This window comes from Asterias amurensis, chromosome 2, assembly GCF_032118995.1.
Source record: "Asterias amurensis chromosome 2, ASM3211899v1".
In the NCBI taxonomy this organism is placed as follows: domain Eukaryota; kingdom Metazoa; phylum Echinodermata; class Asteroidea; order Forcipulatida; family Asteriidae; genus Asterias; species Asterias amurensis.
Genome location: NC_092649.1, coordinates 1,279,275 through 1,306,234, shown reverse-complemented (window position 1 = coordinate 1,306,234; position 26,960 = coordinate 1,279,275). Strand labels below are relative to the sequence as shown.

The 26,960-nt window shown below is 39.5% G+C and overlaps 2 protein-coding genes across 4 annotated transcripts in view; one reads left to right on the top strand and one right to left on the bottom strand.

Moving 5' to 3' along the window:
- Positions 1–1,368: 1,368 nt before the first annotated feature.
- Positions 1,369–14,649, bottom strand: LOC139950030 (RNA-binding protein 15-like). The gene is made up of 2 exons (XM_071948663.1): positions 6,991–14,649; positions 1,369–6,123 (listed from the first exon to the last, which is right to left on the bottom strand). The coding sequence occupies exon 1, from the start codon at positions 14,589–14,591 to the stop codon at positions 12,192–12,194; it is 2,400 nt and encodes a 799-aa protein (XP_071804764.1). The 5' UTR covers positions 14,592–14,649; the 3' UTR covers positions 1,369–6,123; positions 6,991–12,191.
- Positions 14,650–15,090: 441 nt separating this feature from the next.
- Positions 15,091–26,960, top strand: part of LOC139953349 (MAP kinase-activated protein kinase 2-like) — a 37,844-nt gene continuing 25,974 nt past the window's right edge. Inside the window, exons 1-3 of one of the 3 annotated variants that reach the window (XM_071952860.1) lie at positions 15,091–15,194; positions 15,592–15,682; positions 23,226–23,430. In XM_071952860.1, the coding sequence (XP_071808961.1) occupies positions 15,660–15,682; positions 23,226–23,430 (228 nt within the window). In that variant the 5' untranslated portion in view covers positions 15,091–15,194; positions 15,592–15,659. The other 2 variants (XM_071952867.1, XM_071952870.1) reach the window with 2 other exon arrangements.

Sequence of the window (26,960 nt, the reverse complement as noted above, 5' to 3'; positions counted from 1 at the left end):
CCGATTGAGCTCAAATGTTCACAGGTTTGTTATTTATGCATATGTGGAGATACACCAAGTGAGAAGACTGGTCTTTGACAATGACCAAATGTGTACCTTCCCTTTAAATGCAATTTTACTTTAAAACTGTTAAACTTCTTTCCATAACCATCTAATGACACCACATTTCAAGTAAGGAGGTCCGACATAATGGAAGTGCCCTTTGCAAAATGAAAATGGCTATGCACTCTCCAAGTTGAAATTCCGGGCTTGTTTGTGAAGTGATTTTTTTAAGTTAATTCCTGAAACTCCATGCTTTTCAAATCCGTTTACTATTGACATCCAATGATGTAGTTTTTCAACTTTCTCTACAGTGTGTGCCTGTAGCTAGTTTTGGTATTTGAAAATGTTCTGTCTTCAATCCAAACCATTCGCTACTTGCGGACTTAAGGTTTTTAAATAGTGAAGCAGAACTCCTAGATGATAAATTTTGGCAACCATCAATCACAATTTGCTTGATGTAAGATCTCGACTCTGCAGGTAAAAAGGAGGGGGCTAACAGCCAAGATCCCATGCTGTTGGCATCCATACACTCCATAAAAGCCATACAGAAGATTTCTGTTTTTTGTTTTCCACTGCAGGCCCCAATACTCCTCTCCTAATATTCATGCCGACGTCACCTTTCCAACCCAAAACGAGGCGCAGCCATTATTAAAAATAGGATTGAGTGGCTGGTACTGATGGTGGCGTGATGTGCGCTGATGAGTTAGAATGGTGACATACATGTAATGCATGAATACTAAGAGAGGCGATTTCACTCTAATGTTCACCACATAAATATGTGCTTACAACGCTCTGTAAAATGAAAATGGGTATCATGCCTGTCAGTAAAATACTTTTAAAGACATTGGACACTTTTGGTAATTGTCTAAGAAGTCTTCTCACTTGGTGTATCTCAACATATGCATAAAATAACAAACCTGTGAAAATTTTAGCTCAATTGGTCGTCCAAGTTAAAAGATAACGATGAAAAAAAAAACCACCCTTATCACACAAAGTTGTGTGCTTTCAGATGCTTGATTTCTAGACCTCAAAATCTAATTCTGAGTATCAAATTCATGGAAGATTACTTCTTTCTCGACAACTACGTCACTTCAGAGGGAGTGGTTTCTCACAATGTTTTAAACCATCAATTTTCCATTGTACCGAGTATACAGTGCTTACATACATAGGTGTATGGGTAAAAACCATAATAAATGAAACTCCAATTGCTTTGTTTCCAAGTAAGGTTTTATGCTAATAATTATTTTGAGTAATAACCAATAGTGTCCACTGCCTTTAAACACGCCAAGATATAAAAAATCACTCGATTTGAAATACAACTCTTCAGATTTGCTTGTTATTTTACTTCTATACACATTATTTCAAGACAAGATGTTAATATGTGCGTACACTCACAAATACATGTACATGTAGTAATCACGATGCACCGTACACACCAACCACACATCACAGCATTGTTTAAGAAAAAAAAAGCAAAGGCTGTTATGTCCAAAATGCACCATAAGAAATTGAAACTGAAAAACGATGGGTACATTGGTACTCTGTGCAAGCTACATTGTATTTTGGCAGATTGGCAAATTGCAGCTTTTCCCATTGGTCCATCTGCTATTGAAAGTTTGCATAGTCCAGGTTGGACTCCTCCATTTCAACAGAGACGAGTCTCGTTCCAGGTCTAAAGTTTGCACTACGCCTACCATGTACATGTAAGTACAATATCTATATCCTTTCTCTATAGACGATGTGACCTCTGACGTCACTCGAAAAACATAACATGATTCGCGTGCATACCGCCGGGCAAAACTTTTGTGTTTTGGCAGCAAGCTAGAAAGTGTATGCAATCTTACCATGACTACGCATCTTTTTGCCCGGCGAAACATGACGTGTACAGTGTTTTGTCAACAGAGGGCGGTTTGAATGTTAACATAGGTCACATCGTCTATACACTAACATAAAACATACATGTAGAGGGCCTACACAAACATGGATCAAACACGGTATTCACATGGTTGTAGTTCTAGACATTGCATTTGTATACATATAAATTTTCACTTTCCCCAAAATGTCAATAAACACCAATTGCAAAACTGACAAACATGACAATCCAAAATGATAATCCAAAATTATAATCCCATGACTTTTCACATATTCTCACTGAGGATTTTAGAACAAATCTGAAAGGGGGATTTTGGGGAACAATCTTGCATGACTTGGTAAATATTAGATACTGCTCAACTAAATCAAAACCACCCAGACAGTCAAATTGAGTATTCCAAACAATTGTTTGTTTCTGAGGAATTTGTGATTTTAAAAGAAAATTAAGGCAGAAAAAGCATTAACAGGGTAAATGGAATAAAGTAAACAGTTCAAAGTAAACACTGCCCCATGGACTTTGTCCAGCATAATTGACATAAACTGACATGATACTAACTTAATCCAAAATAAATTGGGGTTCGCACTTTGTATAAGGCGAGTTGCATTGTTTACTGCTTTTTGGCAACCCCAACCAAAGCACAGCCGAGTCAACACGTCGGTTACCGGTTGGTCTGAACAGCATCGTCACCACGCTCAATCGATGGGGTCTGGTTGGGGTCGCCAAAACGCACTCATTATGTCTTCAGGCTCAGTCACAGAAGAATGTGTGCACTGAAAAAGATAGCCGCTGAAAGGGCTGGGTGAAAAGTAGAGAAAATGTCAAACCAAAAATGTTTGCAGTCTTGTTTTATCCACTTTGTTGATTTCCTAATGGGGAATAACTTGACAAGCTCCCCCTCCTCCACCCAACCCTTCTTAAATGACCTTCCTAAAAGATGGAAAGAAGGGGGTACTAACATGGTGGCAGTTGAAAAACATACAATAATGTAGGGCATCTGAATTGCACATGATTGAATAGTTAACAGTCAACCATTGTTACATGAACACTGTTATATAAAGAGGTTTTGTTTATAAAGAAAACATTCTGAAGTCCCACGTCTCATCAATGCTATGAGTTTCTTTGTTTTGCTGTTCTATTATAACCCAATCCTGTTATGAAAAGGTAATTTGGCAAGTAACCTTGTTTTAACGAGAGTTGACTGTACTTTTAAACTTAAATGAAACAAAATATTGTTTTTCCTCACCCAATTCAAAACAAGGACACATGTCACATAGCCCCACTCCTCTTCACTGTCTAGCTCAGTCCTAAACAACCATTCACCCTCCATAAATCCACCCAAGTTTCAATGGCTAACACCATTCAAATTGTAGTGTTTAGAATAGACCCCCTGCAGAGGCCGCCATCACTGAGGTTAAACAACGGAATGTGTACGTTTGTGTATGCGCCACCCACAACTCTTAGCCAATTTGAATAAGTCTTCCTTTGACCTCAGTATGGGAGGAGGTGTTTAAGCTTCTGACGTCATTTGCACAGGGTCTATTCAATGCATATTGATCACTTTAGCAACCACTCATTGGCTATGTTTATACCAGAAAAAACAATATTCCGAACAACAAATTGAGACCAGACCAGGGCCCATTTTCATAAGGCCTGTAAGCACAAAAACTTGCTTAGCACAAAAGAGTATTGCTTAGCAGAAACAGGTTACCGGCCAAAATTTCATTAAATTTGTATTGTTATGGCTGGTGCCCGGCTCAACTTTGCTGAGCAAGGAAATTTGTTCAAGTACATAGTAGTATTTTCTGCTTTTAAAACAGCTTGATGAAATTAGGCCCACTTGACTATGAGAAAACTGGTCAACCTTGCCTCATGATAGAAATTTCCATTGGTTTGGATGCAGGTACTGAGCACATCAAATTCAAACACAATGCTGCCACATAAATTAGAAAGTAGTTTAAGAAATACATGCATGACATGTATGCCATACATTGTAAGCCGTGGTCAGCCTTACCCTATTGGAAATTTCCATGGTTTGGATGTGCACACAGTAATGAAGCAGAGCCTATCAAACTTAAGCATGACGTAAAGAGACCTATTAGTATTAACCTTCATCACAAATAGCAGCCATCTTGTTGAGCAGTTTTCCTTTAATCATAATGGCTACCCTCACCAAAAACAAAATGGCACCAGACTATTTTCTCTTTCTGGCTGATTTTTGTTTTTGTACCGATTTAAAAAAGAAAAGTTCAAGATGGCTCATATTAAGGTGTTATAAGTAATCACACAAGCGCGAGTGGAATACCGAAAAATATAGCGCTTCTGCGTCCCATATCCAACGAGGCCGAAGGCCGAGTTGGATAGGATGGGATGTAGACGCGCTATATTTTCCGTATTTCCACGAGCGCGTGTGTGATAACGTATTTATCTTCAAGCAAACTTGGCGCGTGACAAGGAACACAAGACGCAGGTAGTGATATTAGCCGTGCAATATAGGTTTTTATCACCACTCCATTCTGCAAATCTGATTGGAGGATTAGCGCTTACTTGAAGATAAATATTGTTACAGTTTTTATGTCAATGTTATGTCAATGTGCTAGCCAGGACTTGGTCTCGGAAATTTTCTGTAACTTTGCACGCTTTCAGCATCTCTGTTTTTAACAATGCAGAGTGTATTACAAAGACCATGGCTGGCAAATACATGTGACATGTAATTCAAATTAGCATTATTGGAGGCCTTGTACTTCAACATCAATTTACCAATTTGATTGTAATTGGAAAATGTCTGGGGTGCCGGTGGTCGGACAGTTGACCCTACTAGAAAACATTGCTGTAGCTTAGTTCAAGGCCAACAATGTCTTTATAATAGATGTTAATTTTGCAACAGTGATAAAGAATAATACTTTTGGGCCCCGCCCTGATAACGAGAACAAAAACGATAACGATAAAAATGCACGCCCTCGAGTGGTTGAATGAGTGTGGGCGTATTCTGCGTGGAGCAATTCAACCAAACACGAGCGTGCATTTTTATCGTTCTCGTTTTCGTTTTCGTTATCAGGGCCTGTGTGACCGGGCCTTAACACCAGTGTGTACAAATCAGGACTTGCATTTTACACAGGACCACAGCTCAAGGCCAGCAGTGTTAGTGTCGTCAGGCCAGTAAACTCATGACAAGACAAGTCCGGTGGTCTTGTGTTTTTTAAAAATTGAACAGTAACACTTTTAGAATCCGTGGATTATTGTGTTCAAATAATGGCTTTGAGTCTGATAAAATACAGTTCAATTCCATTCTACAAAGTATGCTTAACACATACAAGCAAATGAGATGAGTTTCTCTCTTACTCATGTCTATGTACTTGTTCAAGTAAACCGGATGAAATTTTGTACACTGTATTCTGGTCTTGCGAAAGCAGTTCATGTCCAGTAAACATTTTGAGCACGAAGCCCTTGTGGAATTTCCCTCAAAATTTGAGTCCTGATTTCAAGCACTGTATACTCAGTACTTACATGTAGCTTTAAAAACTTGGTGGGCTAGTGGTAGGCCTAGCAAGTGATAACTGACAACAGATGTACAACGTCTGCTCTAGCATGGAAAAGGTTGTGAGTTTGAATCCTAACCAATAGGCTACCAAGTGTTTTTGTGTCCAGGCAACTTAGGAAAATACAGAGTATACAGTGCCTAATACATCTACACATCCATGTAAAGGCAAAAAACAAACAATACCCTAAAATGTCATTTGTGTCCATTTTAAAAGAAAGAACACACAAAGATTTTTTTTTGTAAAAAATATGGCATTTTGAAGAGATTTGAGTTCCTGATCATCAGTAAACTGGTAAAGCTTTCAATATACATGGTTCATTGACACAGGATGCACCATAAAATAATACACCACACGATGATCCGCTGAAGGGATGCTCCAATTGGACAAACTAGAGACGTTACTTCCTGCTTGGGAGGTCGAAGGTCATGGGCACACGATGAAGGTCACTCCACAGAATACACTTTTTCTCCATGAAATCACAAATGTTTGATTGCTTTTGTTGCAAACTGTTCAATCCATTCATGCATTTCAACACAAATAAGAAGAGCACGGTCACACACAAGTTGCTCCACAGACTGGACTGTCTTGGCTTTTCCCCGGCAATCCATTGAGATTCTTGCGACGCCTCCTTTAAGATTTCATCACAACACAACAGGGTGGGGGCGATTCCTGGGTTATCAGATTAAAACATAATAGGCACACAATCATGAGGCCCTGCAGAATTGGTCGCTTTCCACATGAGTACACAAAATACAGTAAGACGATCTCTCCAAATCAATGAGCTGTGTCGTCACACTGTCATTGTGACATAACATTTTTCTTTAAAATCAGTATTGCCCGAAATCATTGCACATTTTTTTTTTTTCATTAAAATTATTTCAGATTCTGTCTGGTCTCTTCCACACTTGAGGGAAAAAATCATTCTTGGAAATTCTTCACAAAAATATTGTGTTCGGCAGAAATTATTTCACAGAAAATAAGGTGAAGGTCACAAAGGTTGTTTATCACCAAGCACGGTGCAATCAAAAAGTGCTGAACTAACATCGTCTCCACAGATAAACAAGCTCAGAAGCGCAAACTTCCATCAGATAATATTTCTCACAAATGCATAAAATCTCTCAAACAAATTTAACTGCACTTTTGTTGATCAAGGTATAAAAATATATTTGTCTCAGTTCTAATTTGTACATCCAGCTGCAATATTTATAAAAAACAATTCTTGGTCGTAGAATGAAGAACACAGCATGCTGCTCAAGGCTATCATTGTTAACATGTACCAATACAAAAATGTACATCACACACACACAATAGTATTTGTTTGTTTTTTGGTTCGGAATTTCAGATATATCCTGGTCGTTCTCCTCCGTAGTAGTACAATTATTTCAGTATTCACTTAAAATTTCTTTTTCTTTTTTAAACATAAATATATACAAAATAAAACAATTTGGTCTGCCGCACTTGCTCTCTCTGGTCACAACATGGCGGCATTTAAAATGGTGGACACAAAATGCTTGTAATTGGCTCATTTGCCCTTACCTCACAAAAAATCACAAACTCCCGTCTGATTCCACACTGGAGCACCTCGTTGATGCATCACACTGGTTGCCATGGTGACTGATGGAATCACAAAGAAGCAGCACATCCAAACTGATTGAGCACTGGAGAGAACTTCAGCAGTTCAAACGGGCAGGTGTTTACATTTACATTTAAGATGACTTGACGACGGATAAATATGAAGAAGGTGCGTTGAACTTTCGAGTTCACTGTTTGAGCAATGGATTCAAACTTAAGCTCAAACTTCATTTTTTAATTGCGTTTTCCGATGAGGTAACTAATAGGGGAGTAATTAGCGAGAGCAGGTTTGACGTTTCGGTCGCGCTGATTATGATAACTGATAATGACGATGACACATTTTTACACCAATTCAGTTCATTATAATGATGTGTTGAAGAGGCAGAACAAAAATTGCTGTGTTGGTCAATTTGATGCAGCGACCATGACAATCGGTCTGATGACTATTTCAATGGCCACATTGCACAGCTGCAGCGTCGGTCCCACTTGATGACAATGACGATGACAATTGTTGATGGCCATACAAATTCTGCATCCTCCATTTGGGTGGGTGGGAGTTCAATCACATGAAAGTGACTCTGCTTTTCTAGATGGGGCACTCTCGACTCTCAAAGCGGCAGACCATTGCACAGTTGGTCGGTCTCCTTGATGACAATGACAATGACAATTATCAATGGCCACACAAATTATGCATCCTTCCTTGGGGAGGAAGACGTCACATCAAAGTGGCTCAGCTCTTTATATATGCACATTCTCGAAGTGGCAGAACATTGCAGTGTTGAACCGCAATCTTTACTTCACCCTAGGTGGTCCTCGGGCGTCATTTCACTCACACCACAAAACATACAGTTCGCTCATACATGAAACAATGTTTGACACCAACTCCAACAGACAGCAACACTGGTTGAATGCAACAAATGTCCAGAGTGTACATGTACAAGCTTTTGCAAAGGCCTGTACCATTTCAACTCCACAACAGAATTTTCCACTGGGTTTTGGCTTCTCATCTTTTTCCACTCCTTTACTTATCACATAATTGACGAAAATCAACAATTCTACCAAAACTTAATGCATGTTGTAATTTTACAATTTCCTTTCTTTGACTAACGGTTGGTCACAGTTCATGTATTGGTTTAAGATGGCAGGATGAAGGTACTCATATCAAAGAAATATCTTTCCAGATGAGGTACTCTCAGAGTGGCAAATTAACATTGCACCGATGACGATTAAACAGCGCCAACTTAAATCGGCAAAATCTGACAGTACAGTAGCAATGGGTCTCGTGTTGATTGCTACTAAAGGACCCAAGTCTAAGATTAACCGTCTTAAATTTTTCAGACATTTCTCTTTCACCATCCATGACTTTTGCAGCATTTCTCTTGATTCACATGGTAGGGTTGGGACGGGGTAGAGGTGGGTAGCATAAGGGGGTGGCGTAATACAGGTATTGAGAGATTGCGATCACAAGCGGATTTAAAATGGTGCTCCTTTTTATGAGAGTGGCTTTTTAATCACACCACATTTCTCATAGACAAGCTTGCACGTAACGATGGATTCATCCTTTTATTGGGTGGTATTCAAAACATACCGCCATAAAGCAAACTGACTGGCTGTGCTGATTCCAATCATAGGTACATGTATCCTCACACCACAAACCTAAACGTCATTCCACAATTTGAGACAATGATGACAACTGCATGTTCTCATCGCGTTTTCTTTGTTGGCAAGCCATTGGTGCGTAAAGATTACAATAAGATCCCCTGGGTGGACGTGTTGTGCGTACAGTAAACAAAGGGCATATATTTACACGTACATGGCATGTACACAAGAAGTTCTCAGCAAACTTTTTGTTTCCCGCCCAGCAATGAAGGCACTTTTTTCACAAGATGATCGGATGTCAGAGTTAAAAATACTTGCAAGTATTCTCTGCAGTTTCTGCTTTTTATTACAACACGGCACGTACATATTGATGGGTGGTGGAGAACTTTGGAGTTCTGTTGTTTTCCAATGGGGCAAAGAATCAACTCTTTCAAAGTCGTATCTCAAAGAAGAACTCTTCAGATTAAGCACAAACACGGAGGCAGAGATGGGGTTATGAGATCACTTAAGACACGCCAGCTGCAATAGTCGTCGCAAATCTGATGCGATCACACAGACAGATGTGTTTCAATTTTGATCTCCACACAAATAGGAATCCAGGAGAGCAAGGAGTTGAGGCTAAATGTTGCAATAAACAGTAAAAAATACTTTGTACACAAACCGTTTTAACAAATTATACAGAGTTTCTATGTTACCATGGTTACTGAGTACATGTCAACATTCACACGCACAAAGCACATACTGTACATGACAAATTGAGCTTAGAAATGTGCTAAGAAATCAGTGATTGATACAACTGCTGTAATTTGGCAACAACTTTTGTTTTAAAATGAAAAAGGCCTTGCCCTCTCAAAGATGAAATTCCTGGCCTTGTGTTTAGGCTTTTGGGTTGAAATGTTTTTTTGTTTTTTTAATCACTGACTCGCAAGAATGTTGAGGTCAATTAAATATACAGTATGACTGAATAAAAAAATAACTAAATAAACATCTACTTTAAGTTTTTGGGCTGGTGGGGTTTGACTTAAGCCTAATCATTCAAAATGAACTCTAAACTTAAATTTTTACTTAATCATGTATTTGTAAGGCAAAGAACATACTGTGGACACCAACTTGCCAAGATGCAAAACAGTGTCTCCCCTGCCTATGAAATAAATGAGGTGGCCCACCTTGCTAACTTTCAATGGCCACTTTTCTCCGTTGTCATTTTTTGCCAAATCATCACCTCGCTTTGAAGATTTGCCACATAGAATACTGATTTTAAAAATTTCTTCATTTTGTGGCATTGTTGCTTGACCTCCAGAACTCACAAAGTCAATGTGAGAATGGAATCTGAATCATGGTGCATTTATGAGAGCACTGCATTCTTGTTACTTTGCAGGCTGCACTCTAATGTTGTCACTTTTGCTAAAAATACCAGTTTTCAGACAAACAATCAACCACCTACATGTATGTGATCAATAGGTGGTGATCACTAAGCTTGGGCGATATTGATTTATTTTGTTTACGATATATCGCCGACAATATATAGATATAATCGCGATTAATGAAATTTGACATCATCAGTCTTCAAACTCCAAGTTAAAGTTGTAGAAGAGACAGTCATAGCTTAAGAGAGGTGTTCTAATGACCTATTCTTCTGGTTTTACTCCAAACCTATGGGGTGCAAGATGTCTCAGCTAGCAAATACATCGCGATATTTAATCGATATTGCGATATATCGCGATTATCGCGATTATCGCGATATATCGGTATTTCGATTAAAACCAAATCCATCCGATATCGAAATCGTTTCCAAATTAATATCGCGATATTCGATAATATCGTGATATCGCCCAAGCTTAGTGATCACCACATCGTCAGCATGCCAAACTACACCAGTAGCATAATCAGTTCACGCTAATAAACATTACAACTTGGATGTATGCGCCATGTGTTAGTAGAATTTGACATGCTTGTCTGAGATCCGGGTACAAAGCTTTAACTTTACTCATAGTGCATGGTGCTATATGAGCTGTCACCACCTCGCTCAGTCTAAAGGCAGGGAAAACACTGATGCTGCACGTCAAACTTTATATATCAAACCGAAATCAGTGAAGCATTTTTGCTTGGTACGAACAAAGGTACTACAGTATCTTCCTTGGGTGCTATAATACAAGTGAAAAAGCCGTCTTGCTTTTTAAGTGTGTGGCAACTTGCAGATTAATAGTTTTGTATTTTTTTCCACATACACCATCTTTGCGGTGCGACTGACGTGAAATTAAGCTCAAATTAAGAAGACTGTTACATGAGAATTTACAAGGTGATTTTTCAAAGACTTTTTAAGTATGTTAGTAAAATATTCCAGTTTGCCAAAATACCATTTCACTTACATGTAAGTGACCCCCCCCCCCCCCCCATCGAGAATCTTTTTGTCATGCTTTAATATAAATTATCTACTCACACTTTTACTCAGTTACAATTTCTTTGGAATTTTTAACAACCAATTTTGTTGTGCTGGTTCACTTTGTTGAATCCAAAGCCAAATAATGAGTGCCCCTTTAAAATAATTTGGCAAATTGTAAAAATACATTTGAAAGGTAGGATCATTTTTTTTTCTTCAATGTTAGGCTGAGTTTTTGCCAAATCTATAAAGAAAAAAAAAACACCCCAATGATAGACACCCGAATTTAGTGCATACTTGTTTAGATAACAGCAAAACACTTTCACTGTATTTTCATCATGAACGTGTGACGTCAAATCCATTCATGTTAAGTGAGGTGACAGCAAGTTCCAACCGCATCTCTGGCTAGAGCATCCCGAAACCATCACCAGGGAAATTTGAATCGCCAAACGGCACCTCCTATAGATCTTTTGAAATTTGTTGACAGTCTGTTAATTTTGTTGTTTTTTTCTAACCAACAGGGGCACTTTAGGCAAAATCCTTTCACAGTATGCTTTTTTTCCCTGAATTATTACCAAAGTGTATGACCCTAACTTAAAGTTGAATTTAGGTAAATTGAGGTAATTTTATAGTTCATAATTTATTTTTTGATTCCCAAATCACTTCCATATCACAAATATGCATTGTTCATCAAGTACGAAATGTTTTCTTAGTGTATTTCTTTTTGTTTCTCTTTCAAGCATGAACATTTCTAAAAAATATGCAGCTTTTTACATACTAATATAAACTACCTACACTGAATGATGATCAAAATTGTACTAAATCTAGTTATTGTACAATATTGTACCTTTGCAGTCTACCACATAACAGCACAATTCTAAAAATTGCTAACTGTGCATACAGTAAGTTTGAAAGATTCAAAAAAATTAAATTGATGTTCAATCATTTGATTGGTGACGCATCAAAAATTAATCAGCATTTAACAGCTAAGGTATAGACAAAATTTCAACTACTTTTAACTAATTTGCACACACAAAACAAAATTACATGATGCAAATATAACAGGAAAACATTAAAAACACATAAAAATTACAGTTAACGGAGACCCCATTTAAGTTACAGCAAGCTATCACCAACAGTTGTTTCTCTCTTTTTTTTGTGGGTGACATTAGGTTATAATGTAGTACTAAGCAGCACCACGGACGATAACTACAGCCAAGTGATCCTCACTAGTAGCTTCGGAACTTAGTCCAGGAACGTAGCGCAGAAGCTGTTTCTGCGAGAACTCACAAGGTGGAAAAGCGTGCAGAACACCGTAGTCCTCCGATCCAGTCGACACAGGCAAACTGATGATTCCGGCAGCTTGCTTTTGTTGCAAATACGTCACAAGATTGCGCAGGGGACGCGACTGAGTGCCGGCAGGCGTGCTCTCCTGGGCAGGGCCGGGCAGGGCCAGCAACAAACAGTGACCTCCAGATCCGGCATCGGAAATCCTCTTGCCCACTTCATCCAGCTTTGGCTGGTCCAGGCGTAAGCGTTGCGTTATCCGAAGTGGCGACTCATCAGCAGTGCCGCTCGCTGGCAACAAACTCTCGGCAACAGACACATCTCCTCCGATAAAATACATGCAAGTGGAGAAGGCACTATTTTTCAACACAATGTAGTTCTGCCAGCTTTGCGGCAGAAATTTCACAAGATCAATCAGGCTGTTGTACTTTTCGGTCCTCCTTCCTTCCTGTTTTACTTGGTAGCCCCGGTCAGATGTCCTCCTGTCATTGCGATATCCGTCGCCATCACGCCTCTCGCCATCATCGGCGTACCGTTTCCTACCATGAAATTCAGGGACATCTGCATTGCCCATTCCGGCTCTCTCTGGCGAGTCAAAACTTCCATCAAATCTCCTTTCTCCACCTGCAACACCCTCCGGGGATCTGCGCTTTTTAAACGGTCTCCCTCTATCAGATGGACGGTCTCTTACGAAATCATTACCAGGGGATGCCTGGCGCTTGCGACGGTTGTCCTGTCCACGAGGGTTGTTAAACTGCTTCCCTCCTCCATCTGAGTTTCTGCGGTTCCAATCGGCATCACCACGACTGTCGTCACCTTGCCAGCTGCCACCACGACGATTAAAATCGCCACGGAATCCCCCTCCATCCGGTCCTTGCCACTGATCATTACGTCCTCCATCACGGTACTGCTGGGGCGGTGAGTTATCACGACGAAATTCACGTTCCTGGTTATTATAGCGATTATTGTAACCGCCCATCGCATCATCTCTCACTGGCTTTCTTGGTGGTGAATGTATGGAATATGGACGGTTTCCAGTATCAGGGTCTGCAAAATCAACACGGAGGCGACGATTTGGTCCTCCCAGAGGAAACCCTCTCATGTTTGATGCTGCGGCTTGAGCTGCTTCCAAGGTTTCGTACTGAATGTAGGCATAGTCGTCTCCTTTGATGTAATCAATTTTGCGAATCGCTCCAAAGCGATCAAACTCGTGTTCAAGAACGCCGAGAGAAACCCAAGGCCCTAGACCTCCCACCCACAATCGTGTTGTTGGAGATAGCTTGCCATAACCTGTTTTAGCCTGGTTCCTGCCAATGTACTGGCCGGACATAGAAACCATAGCTTTGTGAGCCATGTCTAGATTTAAAAACCTAACAAATGCAAATGGATTACCCTGGCCGCGTGGTGGATATTTTATATCCACATCCTCAACAATGCCATAGCGCTCAAACGCATTCCTAAGCTCATTATCCTGGATTCCTTCCTCTAAGTTTCCTACAAAAACAGTGCGCGTCGCTTTGGGATCATCCTCGGGGAGAAGCAACAAATCACGATCACGGTCACGTTCCCTAGATTGGTAGCCATCGCCACCACCACTACCGCCATACGGTCTTCTGTTGTCATAACCCTGATCTCTATCCCTGCCTCCTCCAGGACCATCACGACCCATGTTACGTTGCTGGCGTCTTCCACCCATGGGCTCCTGGCCTTGTCTTCCAGAAAAACCTTGGTCTGGGGAAATACTCCTCCGTTTATACACACTATCAATTCGCAATGGCTTACCAAAAAGCGTTAACCTGTCTCCTTTGGCTTGTTTCGCATCCCGTGCCAGATCAGAAGAGCGATAATTTACAAAGGCAAATCTCTCATCCCCACTGTACGCCACCCGCACGTTCACCTCCCCAAATTTTTTGAATTCATGAAAAAGGGCATCTTTGATTGCCATATCAGAAACATGTGATGGGAAATTACTGACTCGTAAGCTAGAGTATTTGGGTTCTTTGTCATGTTTGTCATAAGTATTGTACCGATGGTCGCCGCCCCCACCACCGTACGGCTCCCTGCCGCCACCGCCTCCATCACGCTCATGGTCACCGCGACTGGAGCGCTTGCTATCCCGACCAACTCTGCCTCCGCCTCGCTCTTCCTTTTCTAAACTGCGGGACCGACCTGCTTTGTTACCTCCCCTACCTTCATACCGATCATTTCCAGGGCTCATTCTGTCCCTCGAGTTTGTCCGACGAATCTCGGGGCTTCCTCGTGTCCACTTGGATGTGTCTCTACTCGATTGGTGCCTCATTTGTTCGGAAACTATTGAATTAGAAGCGACTGATTTTCAAAACGCAAACACCTTACCTCGCCGCCATGTTGTTTATTATTTAAACTGGTTGCAATTCTCTTTTTACAAGTTTTAATGTTGTCTTTGTGTAATGGAGGTTAGGTACCCGACCAGTGCGAGGCTGCAAAAAAATCTCAGATTGACAAACCATTTTGACACTGTGTGTTTTTAATATCAACTCATATCATTGCGCTCTAAAATAACTTCTGTAATATTTCAAGCCATATCCTTTTCGGAGAACTTAATTATTAACAAATTGTACTTGTCATTATGCTTTAAATTATATTTTAAGTGAAATGCGATCTTATTGCTGAAAACATAGAACAATAAAAGGGCACTACTTTATTTCAGCAGAAGAAGGAAGTAGAAACCTTAGTTAGACTGGCTCGGAGTTCTCCCTTCGTTGACTCAATGCTTTATCTGAACAAAAAATGTGCAATACCCAATTAGGCAGTTACCAGACCAATTATATCCGCGATGAAATATGAGCTAAAAATAAACATCCCACATTGATGACACGACGGTCACGGAAGAGTAGTGTGTGAATTAGACATAAAAATTAAGGTAAGCTGCTCAATTAAGTTCATGTGGTTGTGGAGTTAGCTACTTTGTTTCTTTTCTCTGCATTAAAATGTAAGCAATGTTTTCTGTGAATTGCACGTATTTGTGAAAGGTGAAAATTGTTTGTAATTCTACCTCCATGGGTCTACCGTCTGCAACCGGTTTGTGTTTGTTTGTCTGTGCCTTTGCTCTTGTTGTGCAATGGCAATGCTTACTCCCTGTGGTTGTGTGTACGTGTGTACACTTTGTGTGTGGTAAAAACAAATAGAGTGAGGAATTCCATGCTTGGTGCAACCTCTGGTTGTTGGCTTTGTGTATTTCTGCAAATTCTTGGAAAATTCCATAGCGTTGACTTCAATCCTCGCGCTTAAAAATAGACATTTACTCATTTAAATTACAGTGTAAACCAAGCCAGTTGTGCATCAACCTACCCCCACGGATCACAGACTAGACTAGATAGAAAGAAAAATGGATGCTTTTTCATGGTTAAGGTTAGTTTTAGAAATTTCTTTTCTCTATGGTTGTCATTGTCAGTGCTCGTTCAGACCTTAGCGTAGGCCCATACTCAGACAACAGTGTGAGGCATGGGTGGTCTAATAAACCATCTCAAACTGTGTCTGTGTTATTCTTTTTGCACGAACGAAGTCATGCAGACTCATACATATCACGCACGACCATCTCACCATTTGGCCATGCACCATCCATGACCATGGCATGTGAATGTTAAACAATTTGACTGAACTGTTAACACTAACACACTACAGTACACTATAGTCACTATATACATTTGTACATTAATTTCAGGGGTCATTCAGAAAAATCAATGTTTTAAATTTACAGACCTTGTTTTTAAAACATTGATTGCTCTAGATGAATGGCCTCTAGGAAATGTATTGAATGTATCACTTGTTGTAGTGCTAGTGTTATTTTTCATTAAATACTTTGTTTTTTTTCTGTTGATTAATTTTATTAGTTTCTTATGTTCTTGTTATGTATTATTTTACTTTATTTTTTATTTGTACAGTATTTTATGTGACTCCATGATTGCAAAAGTACCACAAATGCCGAGTACAATAAAGAAACATTTATTTAAATGCTTACTGCGTCCTAAATAGACCATGTTGTAACATGTGAAATCACATTACAAAACAGCCGCAGAACCTGGACGTCCTGCAGGTACAACCATGATTTGTACAGCTCAATGAAAGGATACATTAAATTAAATACTAAATTTTATATTGGAAAAGTTTCCGTATGGCGCCACCACTTTTTCATTCGAAATAAAATAATATAGTATCTAATTTACCTGACTGATATATCCCTTTTTGTAAAAATGAGTGAAAAAGTGGTGGCGCCATATGGAAAGTTATCCTTTATATTTTATGGAAATTACACTGTCTGATTTTGATTAACTTTTGAGATGAAAAACTTGTTCAGCTGTTACTTTTACAAGTTTTGAACTTACTAAGCTGAAATTATGACGCAACATGTACACATTCCCCATGAGAACAGTGTAGCATTTTGCATGCCAGTAAATGCCCTGGAATATGATCACTGTTGAGGGATTGATTTCCCTTGTATAGCAGAGCAAAATGTAGAGTGTCGCGGCCGAGTGGTTAAGAGCGTCGAATTCAAGTTCTGGTGCTAAGTCATCGGAGTGTGGGTTCGAACCCCGGTCGTGACACTTGTGTCCTTGAGCAAGATAATTTACTATAATTTGTCATTAAATTATTATTATTATTATTATTATTATTAAATGCGGAAAAGTTTCTGTATGGCGCCACCACTTTTTCATTCGATATAAAATAATATTATATCTAATTTACCTCAATGAGATATCCCTTTTTGTAAAAATGAGTGATAAAGTGGTGGCGCCATACAGAAAGTTATCCTTAATTGCTGTGCAAATGTTTCAGTTGCTCCTCAGAAACTGCCATATTTCCTACTCAATATTAGCATTTTACTGTGCACAAAATTTGTGAACTGTCAAAATATTTTGCTATGCAAAATTGCTGGGTGGAATCGTTCCCTGCTGCTCTGTGGGTTACATTGTCTATCCTTGCAGCTGCCAATGCCAGACAATGCCAGAGTTAATGGCTGCAGGCTATGCAAATTGTGTTTTTCCGTATTTCACAAGCACTTGTGAGAATGACAAATCATAGCAAACTTGTACACAAAGAAATTAATCTATTGTTTTTTGTTCATCTATTTAACTAAACTCGTTATGTTTCAACCTCATTCGCGGTGTTTCATATCTTTCTTCTAACAATGTTCATAAAACCAAGGATGTTTTCCTCGTGCTTGTTTTTCAATGCATTTATTAACCAGATGAAGTATGTTACCCGTTATTATCATTCCTAAAGCATTCTTTAAATTCTCTGCTGAATGTGTCTGTCAACTACAGGCCAGATGCTCCACAGAGGCAACATAGTTTCCTGCCAGTACCTTCAGACCCTTGAAATGTTCCAATAGAAATTTACAATTTCCTCATGTCATAAAGGTGCACCTAACCAAGGAGAAAACGCATCCAGTGTCATTGTCTTGCCCTTTCATTTCAATAAAGAAGCATCATCATCACATCTACAACATGAATTAAAGGCAGTGGACACTATTGGTAATTACTCAAAATATTTTCAGCATGAAACCTTGGTAACGAGTAATGGGGAGAGGTTAATAAGATAAAACTTTGTGAGAAACGGCTCCCTCTGAAGTGACGTAGTTTTCGAGAAAGAAGTATTTTTCCATGAATTTGATTTTGAGACCTCAGAATTAGAATCGAGAACTCAAAATCAAGCATTTGAAAGCACACGACTTCATGCGACAAGGGTGTATTTTTCTTTCATTATTATCTCGCAACTTCATTGACCAATTGAGCTCAAATTTTCACAGGTTTGTTATTTTATTTTGTGATACACCAAGTGAGAAAACTAGTCTTTGACAATTACCAATAGTGTCCAGTGCCTTTAAAGGGAGTCAATGTGTGGTGAAGAGGTTTTCAACTAGTGGTTTAATCCCAACGAGGCCTAGTTCTTGATAATTTTACCGAGCTGAAGTCGAGGTAAATTATAAAGAACCAGGCGGGTTTAAGCCAGGTGAGTTGGAAACCGATTCAACACACTTTGATTCCTTTTCACAAATACCTTTTTTGGTCAAAAACATCATCACTTTTTGGTCAAAAAGTTAAATAAATGCAAAAATCATAATTGTTAAATTTAATTTCTTTCAACACAACACCCCTCCAGCTATGAAGGAGTAAAGCCCTCCGCTGCCCTCGGGTAAACAACTCCTTAAAAGGAAATGCCGTGCGCGTATCGCGTGATGTGGCAAAACTGTTTCAGCCGTTGCTCTCGACCAATAGGAATAAAGAAACTGTCTTATAAGAACAGGTGCAAGCTTGCGTGTCACGCCCATTTTTCAACACTTTTTACTGGTCATCAACAAAGGTTTATACACACCCACGTGACGCGCTCTCCACCAATAGGAATAGCGAAACTGAGGTATTTATGAATTAAGGTTTAAGTCATACTCATTAACTCATTCAATGTTATCGTTGTACCAGAATCATGTTTAAGTGCATGTTTGACAGTATATATACAATATTCATACAATAAGTTTTCCTCATTACAAGGAACCCTCTCGGCTCATGAAAAGATACGTCAGGCATGATACACTGAGGCAACAAAGACGATTGCCTCAGTGCCCCCCTGTCATTGTCTTGGTGCCCTTCCTTGAAATGCTCTGCCCATTAGTAAAAAGGTTATACGTTCCTCATCATGTAGGGTGCCCTTTACCAAGGAGAAAATTCCTTGGTGCCCTTGTCTTCTAAAAAAACAAAGCATGCATGCCTAATACGTGACACTTGCCTTATGCCAGGATCAACATGTAATAAGAGGACAGCAAAATAAAGAAACACAAAGCAGAATTGATATTCAGAACTTCAGAATGGATTCTTTGTCGATTTCACAAAGAGTTAGGACTAGTCCTAGATACTAAACGTGTGGTTAGTCTCGTCCTTACTCGAGATAAGAAAATCCACCCAGAACTTCTTTATAAACAGTGCTCTTTATAATGAGGGTAGACTTTCATAACAAAGAAACAATTAATTGTTTCACTTATGGTATAGCAGATGAAACGTCAGCTATGAGCTATTATAGGTTGAGTAATTGATTCATAGGTTAGTAATGGGGTTCTGCTTGCTCAAGAAACATTATCTGTATTTCATCTGACATTTACCATTCATACAGCTGCTAAAACATGGGATGAGAGTAAAATGGGGGATCTAATTGATGAAATCAACTGCACTTACGCGGTTATTCCTGGCTTGTTTCTTATGTTAGCAGGTGGAGGTTGTATTAGTGTGCCCCTGGACCTGACGTCAGCTGATAGGGGCCAAACTTGGAGATAGGGACAGAGACTGTTCAGGCAGAGTGATTCATAAAGGCCATTTTCTGCTTTGCATTCTCCCTACGCGTTACTATAGTAACAACAAATAATATATAAAAAATATTTTAAAAATACCATTTGATTTTGGTATGGTGCCTAATCATCATAGAAGTGACATTAACCATGAGAGAACAATCAAATGGCTCTCATCAGGATTTGAACCCAAGACCCCTGAAACTCTGGGCAGATGCTCTACCAACTGAGCGAATGAGGCACAGCGGTATACTCCCCCGGGTTTTCCCTAACAACCACCAAGTGTAAGAAAAACCAAGTGAGACTGTGTAGCATAAAATGGCATTTGAATAATTCACTCTGCCTGAACAGTCTCTGTCTCTATCTCCAAGTTTGGCCCCTATCAGCTGACGTCAGGTCCAGGGGCACACTAATACAACCTCCACCTGCTAACGTAAAAAACCCAAGCCTGCAATAACCGCGCAAGTGCAGTTAATTACTTCGATGAGATCAATACGTGGACCCCCTGGTTCCAGCTTAGTAACAATCTTGTGTTAGTAAATAACGTCGAACTCAATGAAGCATCATCACCTGGGTGTGATGACAACATTGCCAACCCCCCCCCCTCCCCCTGCCCCTTTCGTCATTGCTTCCTGTGTTGTCCCCTTTCGCTATTACTCAGTAAGGGAGATTGGAATATGTAATTGCTTGATTGAAACCTACAATGTAATGTTAACCTTCATTTAAAGACGCAGTAGGCGCAATTGACAAAAAAATATATTGAATTTTATATGTTTGGTTTTTTATCAAAAAAATATCTTGGTAGGCCTATCTGAGTATTACGCTCTAGTATTATGTTCTAATGCTAAATGGCCTAGGGAATTAGTTTCTTCAAAACATGTAATTTTCGTTCAAGTGGTACAAAACTGTTCCTACTTGAGATACACACATTAAAAGGAGAAACAATATGATGTGATTACGTACAGTAGGGGGCCTAAATAACTGAGAAAAACAATTTTTGCTGAATCGCAAACTGTCAACAGAACTGTAACAACCAAAAGGACCTACATAGTACAATTTATGTAAATTAACCGCAACACCGTACATGTACAAACTAGGCAGAATTGGCGGCTACAGCTAAGACTATGACTGTTTCTAAGGGTGTTGCTAAGGAAGTCCTATACTTCATTGCGTGATCGTGATGACGTCGCAGAAATGTAGCCATAGCTGTACACTGTTCATTGGCACAGGGCCCTAGTGTCAATTTACCGGTATGTAGCAAAGTAAATGAAAAGAGAGTATGCAGAATGCAGTTTGTAAAAGCTAGGCTGAACAAGTTTAACCGCAGAGGGTTTGAAAAAAACAATAAAATCAAGAGTACAATGACAGCAAAAAAAGTATTTAATTTTAAGACGGACTTAAATGGGGGACATCTATGTAAAAAAGGAGCAGTGTGATGCATCAGTGGCAGGTGTCACTTGTCAAGGGGGTCCCTTTGTTTACAATAAAAGTTTGTTTACATCCACACCGCCATCTATTGAAATCTTTCTGGCAGAGAAACGTTTCATGCATGAATCGTTTCTCAGATTTCTGAGGGTTGGTGTCTGTTCGCTATTGCTGCGGCCAGAGATGAGGTTGGTGCTGTCACCTCGCTTAATAGACCTTTATCACGATGCGGCCATCTTGGTTTTACTCCATTCCAACTCATTGTAACCAAACTGAGGCTGGACGGACGGAATAACAGTCTGGTGTCATGTTTGCGGTATGAATGTTCATTACTGTTATTGGAAACAGGGAACAGGACCAAGATTGTGACAGCGTGATAAGGTCTATATGCAGGGATTTAACGTTCTTGATGAAAATACCATGACAGTCTTTTGCTCTTTTCTCAACAATTAGACACTGTACTCAGCTGAAACTTTCACATAAGTGACTTCAATTGTACAGTATCCTCCTTTATAATTTTGTAGACACCCAAGCCAATCAGTGCACTTGTAGTGTCTGCCATACCTAAACAAGGCTAATGGGGAAATGTGCATAACTTGTTTCCACAGCAGAAGCACATATTAGGGCACCATGATAATTGCCGGGGTGCCATGTGTTATAATTGGAGCCCTGTCTATGATATAAATCAGCTTTACAGGTACATTGACAAATCACCAATCTGTGACCCCACCTTTAAGGAACCTTAAATGTTGAATCCCCAGTGGGAATCAAAACTAGCTGTCAGTCATTAATTGGCAAGTAGCATTATGACTCAGCTGAGTCAGATTTCAGCTGACTTTGGGTTTCTTGAGATGCAACAAGCAGGTGGAGTTCTCTTCTGGAATGCAAAACACAAGGACAGACTGTGTGTTACAGTACAGTACATGCGCAGTAACACACAACAGTGGTTCATTAAACAGTTGTAAGAGTTGCTTACAACACTGTATTTTCTAAAGTCAAATTTATGCCACAAGAACTTTTACCCTAAAATGGCCGGAGAGGGTAATTCGATCAAAGTCCCCTTGGCAGTGACCCTGACTGGGTAAGTTTTGACCTCTTGATAACTGGTCACCAGTGTAGACTCAAGGATTTTGCTCAGTAGAAAGTGCACTGCACAAGCACAGCATACTGTATGAACTGTGCACAGATGTACTATTGTGCTGGTACGTGTAGGTTTTTATTTATATTTTAATTTTTTGCTGGCAGTCTGTTTGACTGTAGTCATATGAGTTGAAGGTTTTGTTACTTGCTCTCAATTGTACAAGGGTGTTAAAGATGCACCATGTCCTCTGTGTGTCCACATAAAATGTATCTGGGGAAGGGATGCCATATGAAACATAAATAGTTTGTTTGGAGAAAGAAAGTATGATTTCTTATAAATTTGACATTTGACAACACGAATCCACTGCAAAACATGCATGTTTGTTGTCCACTGTACATGTACATATGTAACATGTTTAAAACATTCCATTTATTGCACATTACATCATGACGCATTCATGCATGCTTTACAGTCTAGCTATGCGTTTGTTCACAGTCACCGAATGTACCAGTGTACATTAGATGTATTACATAAAAGTTTCAAAAAGTACATACAACCATTTGTATCATTTCATGCAGTCAAACCTGTGTACTGTCCAATCTTATTTCATACGTGTGTACACTGTACACCAAAGCTGACACCCTCAAAGTTATTGTTTCCCCCCACTATGACAGAAAGACAAAGACACAGTACCACAAATAATAAAATCCTGATGAAAACAGCACATTTTAAAACAAAGAAGTTCTGTTGAAACGCATCATACAAATTTTTCTTATGTGAGCTTGAGTATCAAAAGATTGACCATTCGACATAAAGGCATAAAAGGTAAAGAACGAGTTAAAACAAGAAGGTAACATGCCTTATGGTTGTATTATACATAAATTTACTTAAATTTTATAAGTTAATAATACATGTAGATCACCGATTTTATATATACAGGTATGTATCTTTAATTTCCACTATCGTATGTTTATGTAGTGCATGCAGTGTAAAATAGACGCCCTCGTTCTTATTACAGAGTAATCGTAACCTCAGTCCAGGTTATTTGTCATCCATCAATGATTTTAATTTCTTTTTTCTCTGGGTGGTCCGCTGGATCTTTTTATTTATAGAGATAAAGCCAAAGGCAAGAACAACAATCGCTCACAGAACATGATGGGGGACAACCAGTCAACACAGTCTGGGATGTCGTTTGCGCCCAAGAAGCATGCCATCACCGAAGACTACGAAATCAGTAAGAAGGTTCTTGGTCTTGGGATCAACGGCAAGGTCTTGGAGTGCTGCAATAAACAGACCAGACAGAAGTACGCGTTAAAGGTGAGTACGTTGGTGGCGAGGGGGGGGACGGGAAATGTTAGCCTTACCCTAGATGTGGGCACTTTATACCCCCATCACACTTAACTCGTTCTTACTATGTTCTGAAAAAAATGTAGTCTTGGTACAAGACGCTAGGAATGTGTGCGGCGAGAAGGGAGCAAACAGGTGAACCTGTGAAAATGTGAGCTCAATCGGTCATCGAAGTTGCGAGATAATAATGAACGAAAAAATACCCTTGTCACATGAAGTTGTGTACTTTCAGATGCTTGATTTCGAGACCTCAAATGCTAAATCTGAGGTCTCAAAATCAAATTCGTGGAAAATTACTTCTTTCTCGAAAAGTACTCGACCTCAGAGGGAGCCGTTTCTTACAATGTTAAATACTACCAACCTCTCCCATTACTCGTTACCAAGTAAGGTTTTATGCTAATAATTACCAATAGTCTCCACTGCCTTTAATAGTAATAAACGGTATTTATAGGGTGCATTTTGGAGCATAGATTCCTCAATGGCCCTAACAAAAGTAGCAAAACTCAAAACCACGGACAAAGTAACTAATTGTGCAATGCTTGGGTGTGGGGTGTGCTCACTTTTGACAGTTCAAAAGTATTGATGCAAGACAATGCAGGGAAATTATTCTCTACAGTATTGCAATCCGAAACGGGAAGGTCCCATTAATTAAACTGTCAGGGTTTCAACATTTTCAAAATGGTTTTTTTTTCAAAATTTGAAATAGATTTTACTTGTTTCCCCCCCCCAAATGTCCCAACCCCACATGTACATGTATGTCCCAAACCTATGTCCTATCTGTAAGTTACAATTCAAATAATAATAATAAAAATAAATTAGACTGATGAAGTGCATTTTACAGAGATACAATGTGCTGGTATAAAGCAAGCTACGAAAAAGTAAGTTAATGGGTGAGAAGAGAGCAGAATATCAGGGGAGTAAATGCCAAAGTTCAGGCATGTACAGCTTTATTCCACTGTCTGAGTCAGTTGCTGTTGAGGCATTACATCATAGCATGAAATGCCTAAATCGGTCCCAGCGATCACCACTGGATGCCAGGGGCTCTAATATTGTAGTTGACAGTGACTTTTTTTATTCCTGTATTTTGAGGGTCGAATGGTTCATCATATAGTCAGACCAGCATGGTTTCCTGTGACGGATTGCCTGTTGTTGTTTGGTCATAGCACTCGGCTACATGTTCCCTGTAAATTGTCACAAACTGTGCCTTGATGATTTCATCTGCAAAACTCCTGACCATACCCCCCCCCCCCCAGGACTAGTTGAACAGAATTCTGACTGGTCCTCAGGTGTTTTAACTGGCATTGCATTTGGCCAGCGAACCACTGTGAAAGACATTGCAGGCGATTTCACAAAACGCTAGGATGAATCCTATCTTGCGTTAGGACGGGGTTCAATGCGTCCTACGTCTTTGGATACGGAACTTACGTTGGATACATAACTTATATGTAACTCGTCCCAAGTCCTAAGATTGATCCTAAGTTAGGAAGAGTCTGGTGATATCGAAGGCTGGACACCTTTTGGTATTTGTCAAAAACTGTAGTATTCTCACTTAAGTCTAGATTTTACCCAAAATAATCGAACAGCATTTTTGAGTAAAAGTTGGTAACCTAAATTTGGGGGTGCTGATTCCGAAAATGATGGATACCAAGGCTAATTTACATTATAATAGCACAATAAATCTAGCAGACTTTACGTGCAATACTTTGTACATGCATAAACTACTTCCTTCTCAAAAACTACGTTACTTCAGAGGGAGTCGTTTTTCACAATGTTTTATACTATCAACAACTCTCCATATTGCTCGTTACCAAGTAAGCTTTTATGATAACAACTATTTTGAGTAATTACATGTACCAATGGGAGAACACTGCTGTCAAATTAGGTTCTCCTTTATATATTCCTGAGAGATTATTCATTTAAAAATAGCTCAATGACATCTGTTGGCACATTTTCATTTTACCCTTTGTTCACACCTCTAGTCATCTGTTTTACAAAACACTAATTAGTGCATAAAATGGCAAATCCATTCAGGTCATCTGTTTGTCAAGGCAACATTATACATGTATTATAGGTAACTGTACTAGGCCCTATTCTCCTCACATGTCAAATACACGATCTTTATCAAATAAAAACACACAGGAACTTGATCTCTGGAATGTCAAACATTAGACTTTTCCAAACTTTGTTGGCTTGTTGGACTTCTAATTACTTGGTTCACGCCTAAAGTTAATGAGGGTTCAAGAAATACTACCTGAGGCCCTTACTCTATGCTGAGGCACAGCCCATGCTGAAAATGTACTTATTGTACATATTATGTTCTCCTTTGGCAAGGATTAGTAGCAACAGTAAGACTAGTTTGGGGGGATGGGTAGGTTGGAGACTATTTGCGACTTTTAACATTTTGATATCACATAAGGAGAACCAAATCTTAGTGTGTCTTTGATGGACTGTTTGCAAACGTAATCTTGCAGGCCCTATCCTGGCCCCGTGAGTGTTTTGACAATGCGCGTGCCTTGCGTATACATTGTTCATATGTGAGGGCTGCAGACGAAAGAAAGGAGCCTGAGGCCGAAGTCGTGGTTTCGAGAAGTGCCAACATATCTTAAGTAATTGTATCCAGCAACTAGGCCTATATTTATGTACAATGTTGTATACAGAGTGTGGGTTCGAATCCCCAGCCATGACACTTGAGTCCTTAAGCAAGACACTTGACCATTGCTGCGTCCTTCGGATGAGACGTAAAGCCGTTGGTCCCATGTGTTGTGTAACGCATGTAAAAGAAACCAGTGCACTTATCAAAAAGAGAAGGGGTTCGCCCCGGTGTTCCTGGCTGTGGCTGCTTAATGCGCCATAGCACCTTGTAAACCCTTATAAGGTGCTAACTAATTGGGTTTCAAAATTCATCACTGCAATAACCTATCTTTCTGAAAGTTTGTATATACTCAGCGCCTTGAGTACCTTGTTTGGTAGATACGTGCGCTATACAAGACTTCGATATTATTAATGCCTTTATCAATCATGGGCTTTGTGTTGGACCATCCAACCATCCAAATGCATGCACAACTGCTGTGGTTTCATGAATGCATACATGTACATGTACTACTATAGTACTACAATGTAATGCTATCATAAGGTCAAGGTTGCTTGTGTGTTGAAGGGATTGGGTTCTCCCTTGTTTTTTTTATATTTAACAGTGGGCCATTGTGGACCCAATGTTTGCATGTTTGGCAGCTAGGCATGCTGAACTGAAACAAGGTCTTCAGAATGATTTCTACTTATTTTTGTACATTTTGTGTTGTTCTGGTCGAATAAATAATAGTAATAATAATACTTGATGTTTATCTTGGTTATAAAAGCCTATCTGGAGTAATCTGGAGCATTCTATATCATGGTTTTGTAAAATTATAAGAACAAATTTAGTATTTATTTTTTGTATATCAGCCGAAATTTGTGCTCCATCAGCTCGACCTGCATGATGAGAACCTTTGGGTTGATGCAAT